The 13433-nt window shown below is 55.4% G+C and overlaps 1 protein-coding gene across 1 annotated transcript; it reads right to left on the reverse strand.

The window, feature by feature from the left end:
- Positions 1-4584: 4584 nt before the first annotated feature.
- On the reverse strand, positions 4585-5655 carry JKF63_07693 (uncharacterized protein; the record flags this gene model as incomplete). Its single annotated transcript, XM_067903624.1, has 1 exon — positions 4585-5655. One exon carries the CDS (start codon positions 5653-5655, stop codon positions 4585-4587), a length of 1071 nt encoding a protein of 356 aa, XP_067759824.1.
- Positions 5656-13433: the final 7778 nt, after the last annotated feature.

Here is a 13433-nt window from a genome sequence, read left to right on the forward strand (position 1 = left end):
CCCCAGCCTTCCAGCGACGCGTCGGTGAAACACACCGCGTCGTAGGCCGCCTCGTCATAGGACGGGTGACGCTCATTCGATATTTTCCACCACTGGTTGTGCACAAGTGCTCCGCCAATCTCCTGGAGTGTGCGCGAAACCGCCGAGTCAATGTATGGAACTGGGTCGTCCCAGTCGAAGCCCCGAAACGTCAGACGGAATATGCCGCGGTAGGTTCTCAACAGCTTGAAGGCGCGAGCCGGGTTCACCTGGGTGGTGTGGAGTGCGAAAAATATCAGCGAGATCAGTGACGCCAAACTGCGGATCGTGTGGGAAGTTTTCCGCAGCGCAATCTGCATCTTCGCCACGGTCTTGACCGAGTTCCGAATCAGACGTTCATGTCCGTTCCACATGTATTCCTCACCGAGAAACACCGTATTGGCACCTGCCATCTGCAAGATCGTCTCGTCGGACATCACCTCCAACTCGTCACGGTTTGGTGATGTCATGAGCGTTTGCCGCCTTGATGCGCGCCACGACCGCGCGCACCGCCATCAGGAACTCACGTTCCTCACCTTCCTTCGCTGCGATCAGAATGTTGTCGATGAGGGTGGTGATGGTGACTGGCGTGTCGATGTCGACGATCGTCCAGGTCACGGCCTGACCCACTGCAACGCTCCACCGCGCACCGGTCGGGAGCGTCCGCAGACGGCAGTATCGCCCGTCATGTCGTGCTCGAAAACGAACTTGTTGCGGAGTGTCGCCGCGATCGGGATAGCGTCGTAATAAGCTTCGAAATCGATCTGCAGCATGTAGCGGGCGTATCGCAACCGCTGCCGCCTTCCAAGGCGAGTGTCGTAGTGGACGCGTGGCACGTGATGTGTCGGGATCACCCGATTCAGCAGCGGCTCCGTGATGAGGCGCCGTCTGCCCTTCAACTCGGGCACCGTGAACACGTTCACGCCATGCACTCCTCAGGCAGTTGCGCCTGGGTACCCACCCGTTGGCAGGACACGGCTCGAATTTTCCCATGTCGACTGCCTGGCGGATCTCGTCCGCTGTCAGGGCGCATTTTTTGATGGTCCGCGAGGTCCGCAATCCGTCATAGAAGCAGGGATCCAGGAAGCACTGGATCCGGCGAAGAAAACGCTTTGTGGAGGCGCGTTTTGTCGGCATCATCAGCACCGCCTCCATATCCAGCGGCGTGTTTTGTTTCAGCGCAGCGGCCAGTGCTTTACTAGCGCCGGCCTTTCCGCCATCACTGGACGAACCCGGACATGCGATCCACCATGTCCGACACCTCTTGCGGTGCAATCGCGAGGTTCGCACATGACGATTCCTGGGAGCGGAAACGAAACACCGAAGTCGCCGCTTCTAGCGGGTCTGGAATAGCGCTCTTCCTGCGTTTTCCTTGCGGTCTCGGCCTCCACCGTAGCGCTGCTGGCCATACCCAGCGTAGCGCAGCAGCGTGGCTTGTTTGGCGTGGCCTGATATCGTCATCAAGTCCTTCAGCGGGACACCCGCTTCCGCCATGCAGCGGAGTGCGCCTTTTCGAATCGAGGGCAGCTGTGCGCCTCGCATCTCTGTCCGCACCTCGTGTGCGATCCGCGACCTCAGCTCCTCCGAGTGAGGCGCGAACAACTCCTCTGACGGTTTCCGTTTTACCATCAATTTCCTGCAGCGTGGCTGCAAGGTCTCTGGTCAGCATCGACGGCACAGGGGGTATGGACCCCTCGTCTTGGCGCCTTTCCCTTTGCGTATCGTCAGGGTGATTCGCGCGCACGGCTCCTCCTCTGCGATGGTGGTCGCTCTCCTCCTGCCGCGGTGGTCCGGCTCCGCCGCGGGTGTCGGAAACACCGTCACGTCCTTCACACGCAGCGTGGATATGTCGCACGCTCGCGCGGCGAATCCCCACATCATCGCCAAGAAAAGTGCTGCTCGAGGATGGCCTAGGCGAGGTCGGTCGAGGATTTTCTCGACCTGCATACGCGATACGAAAGGAGGCGCGTCTGGCACCGACTCCTTCATGAAGCGCTGCGCCGTGCCAAAAGCGCTTCGCCATTCCGGGTCGTCCTGAAGGCGAATGCCTCGCGACTGGGTGGAATAGAGCGGCAGGTCGCGCAGCGCACCCGCTACTCCCGCAAACGCCTTCGCTGTCGTTGCCCACTTCCATTTGCGTGCCCGGGCGGTCGACAAGATCAGGTCGATACACGCCGACGGAAGACGCATGAGCATCTGCTCTGAATTCATGCATTTTATGCGCGTCAGCCATCGTAGATGGTGTGCGCGCGTGTCCGGCCTCACAAGACTCCATGCCAGCTGTGAGACGTGTGGCGGTTTCGCGCTGAAGAGGAACCAGTTTCTCGGGCAGGCCTCTGCTTCCTCTGCTTGCGAAAGAGGCCTGCCCTGCATGTTTAAAGGGTTTGAACGGATATCCTCGAGTGCTCGTTTCGCCTCCTCTGATATGTTCGCGTCGACATCGGCGTATCCATCGCCTTTTCTGTTGCCAGGAATCCTGGATGTCTCGCCTTCATCGCCTTCATCGTTGATGTCCGGATCGACGTTCACTCCATCACCTGGCCATCTTTTCCGTCTGGTCAGACGTGGCGCTGGATCCTCCGAACGACCTTGATGTGTCTCCGGCGTCGCACCTCTTGGGCGAGGCACGTATCGGGACGCGTGGCGTGACGCACGCTGTGGCTTTGAGGTCGGGTAATGCGTCATCCCGGCGGGAATGTACACACCCACCGTCGCTTCCGACGCCACCTTTGTGAGGACGTAATAGCTCGGGTATCGCACACCGTTCATGTCTTCCGGTGCCTCGCGGAGTCTCGCTCCGAGGAGAAACTTATAGTTTCTAAACTGGTCAGATAACGCCGACATCGAGGGCCCTCGAACGAGATACAATTCGTCGATCGGAGGGTCCATCGACACCTCATCGGCTCCGTTCTCCTCACGGAAAATCACCTCATTCGGATCGGTCGGTGATGGATCCACGATGTGGATCTTCTTGTGGAGAAGTTTCAGCATCTCTTGAACACTATAGGGTTGCAGCGGTGTCAGTTTGTGTCGCACACGCTGCTGTCCAACGGCTGTGTCACTCATACCGCGCGCGACACCATCACCGGCTCTCGCCAGAGCCGTCGCAGCCCATAGGTGATCCAAAACGAATTCGTATACCCTCCTGGCGTGTTTGTTTGCCTCTGCGAATGTTTCTTCTATCCACTCAGAGATGCATTTCCCTTGTGGAGATGGTGGTGATGGATTCGCCGGCACGTTTTCAGCTACACTCACGGTCGCGTTTGCTGGCATACTCCCTGGGATGTTCTCTGGGACAATCCTCTGCTCATTTTCTGATTCTTTGTCGGGAATTTTCGCCGATGCGTTCTCAGGCTCGTGAGCCACGACTCGTGCTGATACGCTGGTTGTTTCATTGACGGGTGCATTGCCTTGCAGTGCTGCAGCACGTGCGTCGGCACGCGCGATCGCATCAATCAGCAACATGTCCTCATCATCGGATGAGGGTTCGTTTACCAGTGGGGAATGTGATGTGTTTTCCGTCACTCGAACTGGATCCACGGACGTTTGTCTACCACGTTTCTTTGCAGCCTTACGCCTTGGAAGCGGAGCATCCATCGAGGACCTGTCCGGACGTTTTCGGGACGACGCCTGCGATGTCGATTTTCTCTCCTGTGGTGTGCGCCTCGTTCGCGCAGCTCGGTCCACGTTCCTCTGCATCCTGGTTTCCTTTTTCTTCTGTCTCGAAGATGGTTTTGGAATGCTCTGGACCGCTCGTGTGGTGCGTGTCGTGGGTCGTTTCCGATTCGGCGGAGACTTTTTCGACTGCTTTAAACCACCGCCTCCGTGGAGAGCGTCGTGTGATCCGGATGATTGGACTGCGTCATCCATTTTTGCACGCTTCCATGGCATCTTTGCGATTTCATCGTAAAAGAAATCTTTCCTAGATACCGGGTGGTTCGTGAGCACCTTTCTCATTTTCGTGAGGAAATAATCACGAGGCGGGTGATACTGCGACGCCGCAAAAATAGTCGTCGCAAACACCGTGGCAAATCACGCCGGTGATCGACCATTAATTGTAAATAATGACTGAAAAATGCCGCGGACATGAACAACCCACAATCATTGCTATAGCGTTCCTGACGTGGCGAAAATTGTTTCACCAAACGCAAAGCCGGCCAAACCTTTTGAGGTTCTCATTGAGTTGTTGCTCCAAAATTGGGGATGGTGCGGAATCATAAAGGGATAACTGAATGCCTGTTGCATCCTCGTCGTCTTGCTCCAAAATGCCCGCTATCCAATGCTTCATAATAAAGATTGGAAAATACACAAAGCCGTGCTTGCGCACCATCTTCGTAAGTTGTTGGGTTTTATCACGGTCCAAGTACACCATTGTATCCGACGGAACGATACGTTTTGGTGGGAGGTACTGCTCGTAAATTGCGTCGAGTTCTATGTTTGATGTTTTGCCTTCGAGCATATCGCCGCCCCACACCTCCTTGCCGAATTCGCGGGCAATATTCGACATATTTTTTGATGTGTGTGTGGATTCCTCCTTCAAAACGACGGCTGCCGTTCCGTCGCGCATCAGTTTTTTGGATTTTCCTGCGGTTCGCCTCCTCGGTATGTGTGGCCTCTGCCTCCTGCGCCGCCGTTGCCGTAGCCGTTTCGCCTGCCACCGTTTGTATAAGTTCGTCCTTGGTAACTCTTTTGGTTTGTTTGGCGCGTTTGCGTGCGCATGCGTTCGTTCAATATCCGGGAAGCAAGCTCACGATCATTGGCGTTGAGGGCGTCCAACTTTGCGTTAAGCGTAGCGGCGAATTCTTCCCAGCTGCTCAAGTCCAAAGCTCCAGTTTGTGATCCGTCCGGGCCCAAAATGGGTGCGTATTGCGCCCCGCCCTCGAGCAGGTCGTGTTTGTCATCTTTTGCCCGCCTGAACAATCTTTGCGATTTCTTTTCATGGCCGCCACCTCCCTGGATATTTGTCGCTGTGTTATCCGCCTCTTTCCGCGCCTCCTCTAGCGCAATCCGGTTGAAACGCGCCAACCGAGCCGTCTCAGGAAGTAGAGGGGTGTCCACTTTTGAGAGTATTTCGCGCCACTCCATGTTGTCACCTTCAAGCGCGCTGGTAATAAACGTGTTGTAACGATATAAACGCGACGTGCTTGGCTCATGTACAAAGAATTCGTACCAAAGAGTGATCCGCTCTGCAAGGCTCATCTCCTGAGCCCCAGGCCCCGCAAGGCCGAGCAGGATTACCGCGGATGCTGCCATGATCGGTGTGAGAAGTTTTGCTTCGATGGACGCCTCTAACCTTGCCTGTAGTCCTTCCATTGGGTCCGCTACCTCGCTCAAACGCTGCAAGAGTCTCTTGTTTCTATCCTCCGTAGATAGATACTTTCGCATTTCCTTATCGGAAAATAACGATTGCGCGTGCATCATTTCCCTCTGGATGTTGCGCGGGTGTTCCTCAAAGGTCGCCCTGCTGTCATATGATCTGGCAGATGCTGACCCGTCCCCTTTGCCTTCGAGCAAGCCGGTGGCCATACCCATGCACAACTCGATAAATTGGTTGTGATCAATGCTTCCTCCGAGGTACATCTTTTTTATCGTTGAGGCTGAGGTTCGGGTTTCGGGATTTGCAAAATAGACTTTCATTTTCTCATCAAGCTCCTCCTCTGTGAGTCGTCTGGTTGGCTCCATTGTTGCGTTGATGTTTGATGAGTCGTCTGATAAATTGTCTGATAAATCGTCTGGTAGATTCCCTGATAAACGGCGTCTGTTTAAACTTTGTTGGCGTAACTGAGCGTGCTTCAATTTTTGTGTAAGAATTCGTTTTTGCGTCAGAGACCGCATTAAACCCACTAAGATTACTTACTGGATTTGTATCCAATTCCATAAGAGACAGAAGTAGAAGGAGAGAGAACGAATAATCATTCGGTAAAGAGATAACAAACACACATGCATGTGACATCACATTTGTAGAAAACCACTTCAGGAGCATATCGGCACACAAGGTGCACTGGACCAACCGTCCTGGGTACACCCGGGTCCGGGGTACCAAAATACATTCGGACCAGACATCTCGGACGAAACCCGGACATGCATTCGTCAGAAATCCCCGCACCACACACTGCATAGCAGTGAATGTGCGTCGCTCACTCGGAAAGCCGGCCGACCACATGGTACCCGACCCCTCGCTCGGACCCCCTCCCGTGTAGACTTTCAATCCCTCCAGAAAATCATGTACCATTCTGATTGCCTCCGTCGAAAAGACTTCGCCAATGAAACCCTAACCCTAACCCTAACCCTAATGCTACCGACCTGTGTGAGATGTGTCGCGAAAGAAAGAGGCCGAGGGGAAGTGAGGGAGGCGTGGCCTGAGGTGGGGCAAGTCATGGCATGATTCTTCGCGACCCCGATGGGAAGCGGCAAGGCAGGCACGCGACTACAGCCGCGTGGCCGCGTAACTGGGGTTCCGTTCGTCCACCCTTCGCGTCCAGTCGCGTGTGGGACACGTCACGTCGTCTACATCTCTGTTGTGTGTTTTTCTGTGGCTTGGCACCGGTACCGGGGAAGCCCCCAGCACCGAGTGCCCCTTCATTTGTGCCAAAGGTGTGCATGCCAAACGGACATGCAAGAACAACGGATCACGAAAGAGAATCTGAAAACATATGAAACTACAAAGGCAAATCAGCTCCGACTGAACAAACGGTGGTGCCTGAGGGAAAAAAGGAAGAAGCCGAGGCGAAACGAGCACTCGTGTTGTCAGTGGGCAAAAAGATGAAGACAAGAGAATCTACTAAACTAGAGAAATCGAACAAATCAAAGAGTGACAGAAAACAAAGAAAAGATACTGGGTGGATGACAAACGCCCCGCCGGCGTTCGTCAGAGGGTTATGGCGAACACAGCGTGAATCCAAGCTGTGTTAAGAGAAACTGGAAACAAGAGAATCTTTAGAGAAATCAATCATAAACGTTAGATATAGTTTTCCCATTTTTCAGGTCATCCTGGCTACCATTTCTTCACCCAGCGATGCCCAGCCATCAACTATTGAAGGGAAGATGGTGCTTGAAAAACTAAAGAACTTTTAAAGAAGAATGACCTTAATGGGGTCAACGATTCCCCTTGTTAAAGCCCACGGGGTGTTGAAACGCCATCGGCATATGAGGGTGGATAGCTTTCCGCCACGATCCTACCATCTCGGAAGCGCACCCTTTCAACTCAGACCCGCGCCCTCTTTCTTGGAAAGACCCGGGCGCGGGGGAAAAGGAGAGCTGGTCGAAACCCCCCTCGGGCACATGTAAAAATACGGAATAAAATCACACTCGCGTGGCATTCTTGACCACCTTGAAAACAAACTGGTTTGCTGATCTGCCATCGTGTGGCATAGAACAGCTTAAACTGAATCAACATTTCTTTAAGAAAACCACTTCACCGTGGACCAGACACCGTCAGGAGTTCCAGTTCTCAGGGTTGGGTGGGTGGGCGTTTTTGCGTCAGAGACCGCATTAAACCCACTTAGATTACTTACTGGATTTGTATCCAATTCCATAAGAGACAGAAGTAGAAGGAGAGAGAACGAATAATCATTCGGTAAAGAGATAACAAACATACACGCATGTGACATCACATTTGTAGAAAACCACTTCAAGAGCATATCGGCACACAAGGTGCACTGGACCAAACCGTCCTGGGTACACCCGGGTCCGGGGTACCAAAATACATTCGGACCAGACATCTCGGACGAAAACCCGGACATGCATTCTTCAGAAATCCCCGCACCACACACTGCATAGCAGTGAATGTGCGTCACTCACTCGGAAAGCCGGCCGACCACATGGTACCCGACCCCCTCGCTCGGACCCCCCCCCGTGCCGAGCTTAAAGCCCATTTCAATCCATCCAGAAAATCATGTACCATTCGATTGCCTCCGTCGAAAAGACTTCGCCAATGAAATGCTACCGACCTGTGTGAGATGTGTCGCGAAAGAAAGAGGCCGAGGGGAAGTGAGGGAGGCGTGGCCTGAGGTGGGGCAAGTCATGGCATGATTCTTCGCGACCCCGATGGGAAGCGGCAAGGCAGGCACGCGACTACAGCCGCGTGGCCGCGTAACTGGGGTTCCGTTCGTCCACCCTTCGCGTCCAGTCGCGTGTGGGACACGTCACGTCGTCTACATCTCTGTTGTGTGTTTTTTCTTGTGGCTTGGCACCGGTACCGGGGAAGCCCCCATAGCGCGCGGTTAGCCAGAAACCACTCTTGCATCTTTTCTTCCTTCGAAGTTCTTCATCTCATGGTGTGCGTGTGTGTGTGTGCGGGGTTGGTCGTCACACTTCTCCGCCCTCCTCGCGGGGCTGCTCTTCGCATAGCGGGCACCACGTTTGGCGGAGAAACGGCACACCGATGGGAGCTACACGTTCCACCTCCAGCGATCCCGTCGCGTCCACCCCAAAGTGGCGCGAGTAGGCGTCAGCCGGATTCTGCGCACCCTCGACGTAGAAAAACACTACGTCGATGCCTCTGTCATACCAGAGGTCATATGTGTACTCGAAAAGTTTGTTCAGTGCATAGCCTCTGCCGATGCCACCGAAACCGTTCAGGTGCTTTTGTGCAATCACAATCGCCCGGTGATCCGTTGCCAGCGCGATGCGTGCACCATCTGGAACGCGATGGTGTTCCACAATGTGTCGCAGCATCAGTTGCGCGGCGCGAGGTTCCGCATGTGCCGAGTACCTCGCCTGGAACCGGTCCGTCTCGAGGTCCGGATCTCCTAGTTTGCCGTCCGGATTCCTATGGCATTGTTGCTGGTATTTTCGCAGTTTTTCCAGCACGCGGGTCGCCTCGCCGTCCTCACCGCAGAGCTGCTGCTCCAGGTCCTCGGTCCAACGTTGTCGATACGTCCACATTTCCGTGGCGCCGGCCTCGCGCAGGTGAAGGACCGCACCCCAGCCTTCCAGCGACGCGTCGGTGAAACACACCGCGTCGTAGGCCGCCTCGTCATAGGACGGGTGACGTTCATCCGATATTCTCCACCACTGGTTGTGCACAAGTGCTCCGCCAATCTCCTGGAGTGTGCGCGAAACCGCCGAGTCAATGTATGGCACTGGGTCGTCCCAGTCGAAGCCCCGGAACGTCAGACGGAATATGCCGCGGTAGGTTCTCAAGAGCTTGAAGGCGCGAGCCGGGTTCACCTGGGTGGTGTGGAGCGCGAAAATATCAGCGAGATCAGCGACGCCAAACTGCGAATCGTGTGGGAAGTTTTCCGCAGCGCAATCTGCATCTTCGCCACGGTCTTGACCGAGTTCCGAATCAGACGTTCATGTCCGTTCCACACGTATTCCTCACCGAGAAACACCGTATTGGCACCTGCCATCTGCAAGATCGCTTCGTCGGACATCACCTCCAACTCGTCGCGGTTTGGTGATGTCATGAGGTTTGCCGCCTTGATGCGCGCCACGACCGCGCGCACCGCCATCAGGAACTCACGTTCCTGACCCTCCTTCGCTGCGATCAGAATGTTGTCGATGAGGGTGGTGATGGTGACTGGCGTGTCGATGTCGACGATCGTCCAGGTCACGGCCTGACCCACGGCAACGCTCCATCGCGCACCGGTCGGAAGCGTCCGCAGACGGTAGCAGCGTCCGTCATGTCGTGCTCGAAACACCGAACTTGTTGCGGAGTGTCGCCGCGATCGGGATAGCGTCGTAATAAGCTTCGAAATCGATCTGCAGCATGTAGCGGGCGTATCGCAACCGCTGCCGCCTTCCGAGGCGGGTGTCGTAGTGGACGCGTGGCACGTGATGTGTCGGGATCACCCGGTTCAGCAGCGGCTCCGTGATGAGGCGCCGTCTGCCCTTCAACTCGGGCACCGTGAACACGTTCACGCCATGCACTCCTCAGGCAGTTGCGCCTGGGTACCCACCTCGTTGGCAGGACACGGCTCGAATTTTCCCATGTCGACTGCCTGGCGGATCTCGTCCGCTGTCAGGGCGCATTTTTTGATGGTCCGCGAGGTCCGCAATCCGTCATAGAAGCAGGGATCCAGCGAAGCACTGGATCCGGCGAAGAAAACGCTTTGTGGAGGCGCGTTTTGTCGGCATCGTCAGCACCGCCTCCATGTCCAGCGGCGTGTTTTGTTTCAAGCGCAGCGGCCAGTGCTTTACCAGCGCCGGCCTTTCCGCCATCACTCGGACGAACCCGGACATGCGATCCACCATGTCCGACACCTCTTGCGGTGCAATCGCGAGGTTCGCACATGACGATTCCTGGGAGCGGAAACGAAACACCGAAGTCGCCGCTTCTAGCGGGTCTGGAACAACGCTCTTCCTGCGTTTTCCTTGCGGTCTCGGCCTCCACCGTAGCGCTGCTGGCCATACCCAAGGTAGCGCAGCAGCGTGGCTTGTTTGGCGTGGCCTGATATCGTCATCAAGTCCTTCAGCGGGACACCCGCTTCCGCCATGCAGCGGAGTGCGCCTTTTCGAATCGAGGGCAGCTGTGCGCCTCGCATCTCTGTCCGCACCTCGTGTGCGATCCGCGACCTCAGCTCCTCCGAGTGAGGCGCGAACAACTCCTCTGATGGTTTCCGTTTTGCCATCATCTCTTGCAGCGTGGCTGCAAGGTCTCTGGTCAGCATCGACGGCACAGGGTATGGGCCCTCGTCTTGGCACCTTTTCCTTTGCGTATCGTCAGGGTGATTCGCACGCACGGCTCCTCCTCTGCGATGGTGGTCGCTCTTCTCCTGCTGTGGTGGTCCGGCTCCGCAGCGGGTGTCGGAAACACCGTCACGTCCTTCACACGCAGCGTGGATATGTCGCACGCTCGCGCCGCGAATCCCCACATCATTGCCAAGAAAAGTGCAGCCCGAGGATGGCCTAGGCGAAGTCGGTCGAGGATTTTCTCGACCTGCATACGCGATACGAAAGGAGGCGCGTCTGGCACCGACTCCTTCATGAAGCGCTGCGCCGTGCCAAAAGCGCTTCGCCATTCCGGGTCGTCCTGGAGGCGAATGCCTCGCGATTGGGTGGAATAGAGCGGCACGTCGCGCAGCGCACCCGCTACTCCCGCAAACGCCTTCGCTGTCGTTGCCCACTTCCATTTGCGTGCCCGAGCGGTCGACAGGATCAGGTCGATGCACGCCGACGGAAGACGCATGAGCATCTGCTCTGAATTCATGCATTTTATGCGCGTCAGCCATCGTAGATGGTGTGCGCGCGTGTCCGGCCTCACAAGACTCCATGCCAGCTGTGAGACGTGTGGCGGTTTCGCGCTGAAGAGGAACCAGTTCTCGGGCAGGCCTCTGCTTCCTCTGCTTGCGAAAGAGGCCTGCCCTGCATGTTTAAAGGGTTTGAACGGATATCCTCGAGTGCTCGTTTCGCCTCCTCCGATATGTTCGCGTCGACATCGGCGTATCCATCACCTTTCCTGTTGCCAGGAATCCTGGATGTCTCGCCTTCATCGCCTTCATCGTTGATGTCCGGATCGACGTTCACTCCATCACCTGGCCATCTTTTCCGTCTGGTCAGGCGTGGCGCTGGATCATCCGAGCGACCTTGATGTGTCTCCGGCGTCGCACCTCTTGGACGAGGCACGTATCGGGACGCGTGGCGTGACGCACGCTGTGGCTTTGAGGTCGGGTAATGCGTCATCCCGGCGGGAATGTACACACCCACCGTCGCTTCCGACGCCACTTTTGTGAGGACGTAATAGCTCGGGTATCGCACCCCGTTCATGTCTTCCGGTGCCTCACGGAGTCTCGCTCCGAGGAGAAACTTATAGTTTCTAAACTGGTCAGATAACGCCGACATCGAGGGCCCTCGAACGAGATACAATTCGTCGATCGGAGGGTCCATCGACACCTCATCGGCTCCGTTCTCCTCACGGAAAATCACCTCATTCGGATCGGTCGGTGATGGATCCACGATGTGGATCTTCTTGTGGAGAAGTTTCAGCATCTCTTGAACACTATAGGGTTGCAGCGGTGTCAGTTTGTGTCGCACACGCTGCTGTCCAACGGCTGTGTCGCTCATACCGCGCGCGACACCATCGCCGGCTCTCGCCAGAGCCGTCGCAGCCCATAGGTGATCCAAAACAAATTCGTATACCCTCCTGGCGTGTTTGTTTGCCTCTGCGAATGTTTCTTCTATCCACTCGGAGATGCATTTCCCTTGTGGAGATGGTGGTGATGGATTCGCCGGCACGTTTTCAGCTACACTCACGGTCGCGTTCGCTGGCATACTCCCTGGGATGTTCTCTGGGACAATCCTCTGCTCATTTTCTGATGCTTTTTCGGGAGTTTTCGCCGATGCGCTCTCAGGCTCGTGAGTCACGACTCGTGCTGATGCGCCATCAGGCTCGTGAGCCACGTCTCGTGCTGATGCGCTGGTTGTTTCATTGACGGGCACGTTGTCCCGTAGTGCTGCAGCGCGTGCGTCGGCACGCGCGATCGCATCAATCAGCAGCATGTCCTCATCATCGGATGAGGGGTCGCTTACCAGTGGGGAATGTGATGTGTTTTCTGTCACCTGAACTGGATCCACGGACATTTGTCTACCACGTTTCTTTGCAGCCTTACGCCTTGGAAGCGGAGCATCCATCGAGGACCTGTCCGGACGTTTTCGGGACGACGCCTGCGATGTCGATTTTCTCTCCTGTGGTGTGCGCCTCGTTCGCGCAGCTCGGTCCACGTTCCTCTGCATCCTGGTTTCCCTTTTCTTCTGTCTCGAAGATGGTTTTGGAATGCTCTGGACCGCTCGTGTGGTGCGTGTCGTTGGTCGTTTCCGATTCGGCGGAGACTTTTTCGACTGCTTTACACCACCACCTCCGTGGAGAGCGTCGCGTGATCCGGATGATTGGACTGCGTCATCCATTTTTGCACGCTTCCATGGCATCTTCGCGATTTCATCGTAAAAGAAATCTTTCCTAGACACCGGGTGGTTCGTGAGCACCTTTCTCATTTTCGTGAGGAAATAATCACGAGGCGGGTGATACTGCGACGCCGCATAAAATAGTCGTCGCAAACACCGTGGCAAATCACGACGGTGATCAACCATTAATTGTAAATAATGACTGAAAAATGCCGCGGACATGAACAACCCACAATCATTGCTATAGCGTTCCTGACGTGGCGAAAATTGTTTCACCAAACGCAAAGCTGGCCAAACCTTTTTGAGGTTCTCATTGAGTTGTTGCTCCAAAATTGGGGATGGTGCGGAATCATAAAGGGATAACTGAATGCCTGTTGCATCCTCGTCGTCTTGCTCCAAAATGCCCGCTATCCAATGCTTCATAATAAAGATTGGAAAATAAACAAAGCCGTGCTCGCGCACCATCTTCGTAAGTTGTTGGGTTTTATCGCGGTCCAAGTACACCATTGTATCCGACGGAACGATGCGTTTTGGTGGGAGGTACTGCTCGTAAATGGCGTCGAGTTCTATGT

The sequence above is a fragment of the Porcisia hertigi genome, chromosome 3 (assembly GCF_017918235.1).
Source record: "Porcisia hertigi strain C119 chromosome 3, whole genome shotgun sequence".
Classification (NCBI taxonomy): domain Eukaryota; phylum Euglenozoa; class Kinetoplastea; order Trypanosomatida; family Trypanosomatidae; genus Porcisia; species Porcisia hertigi.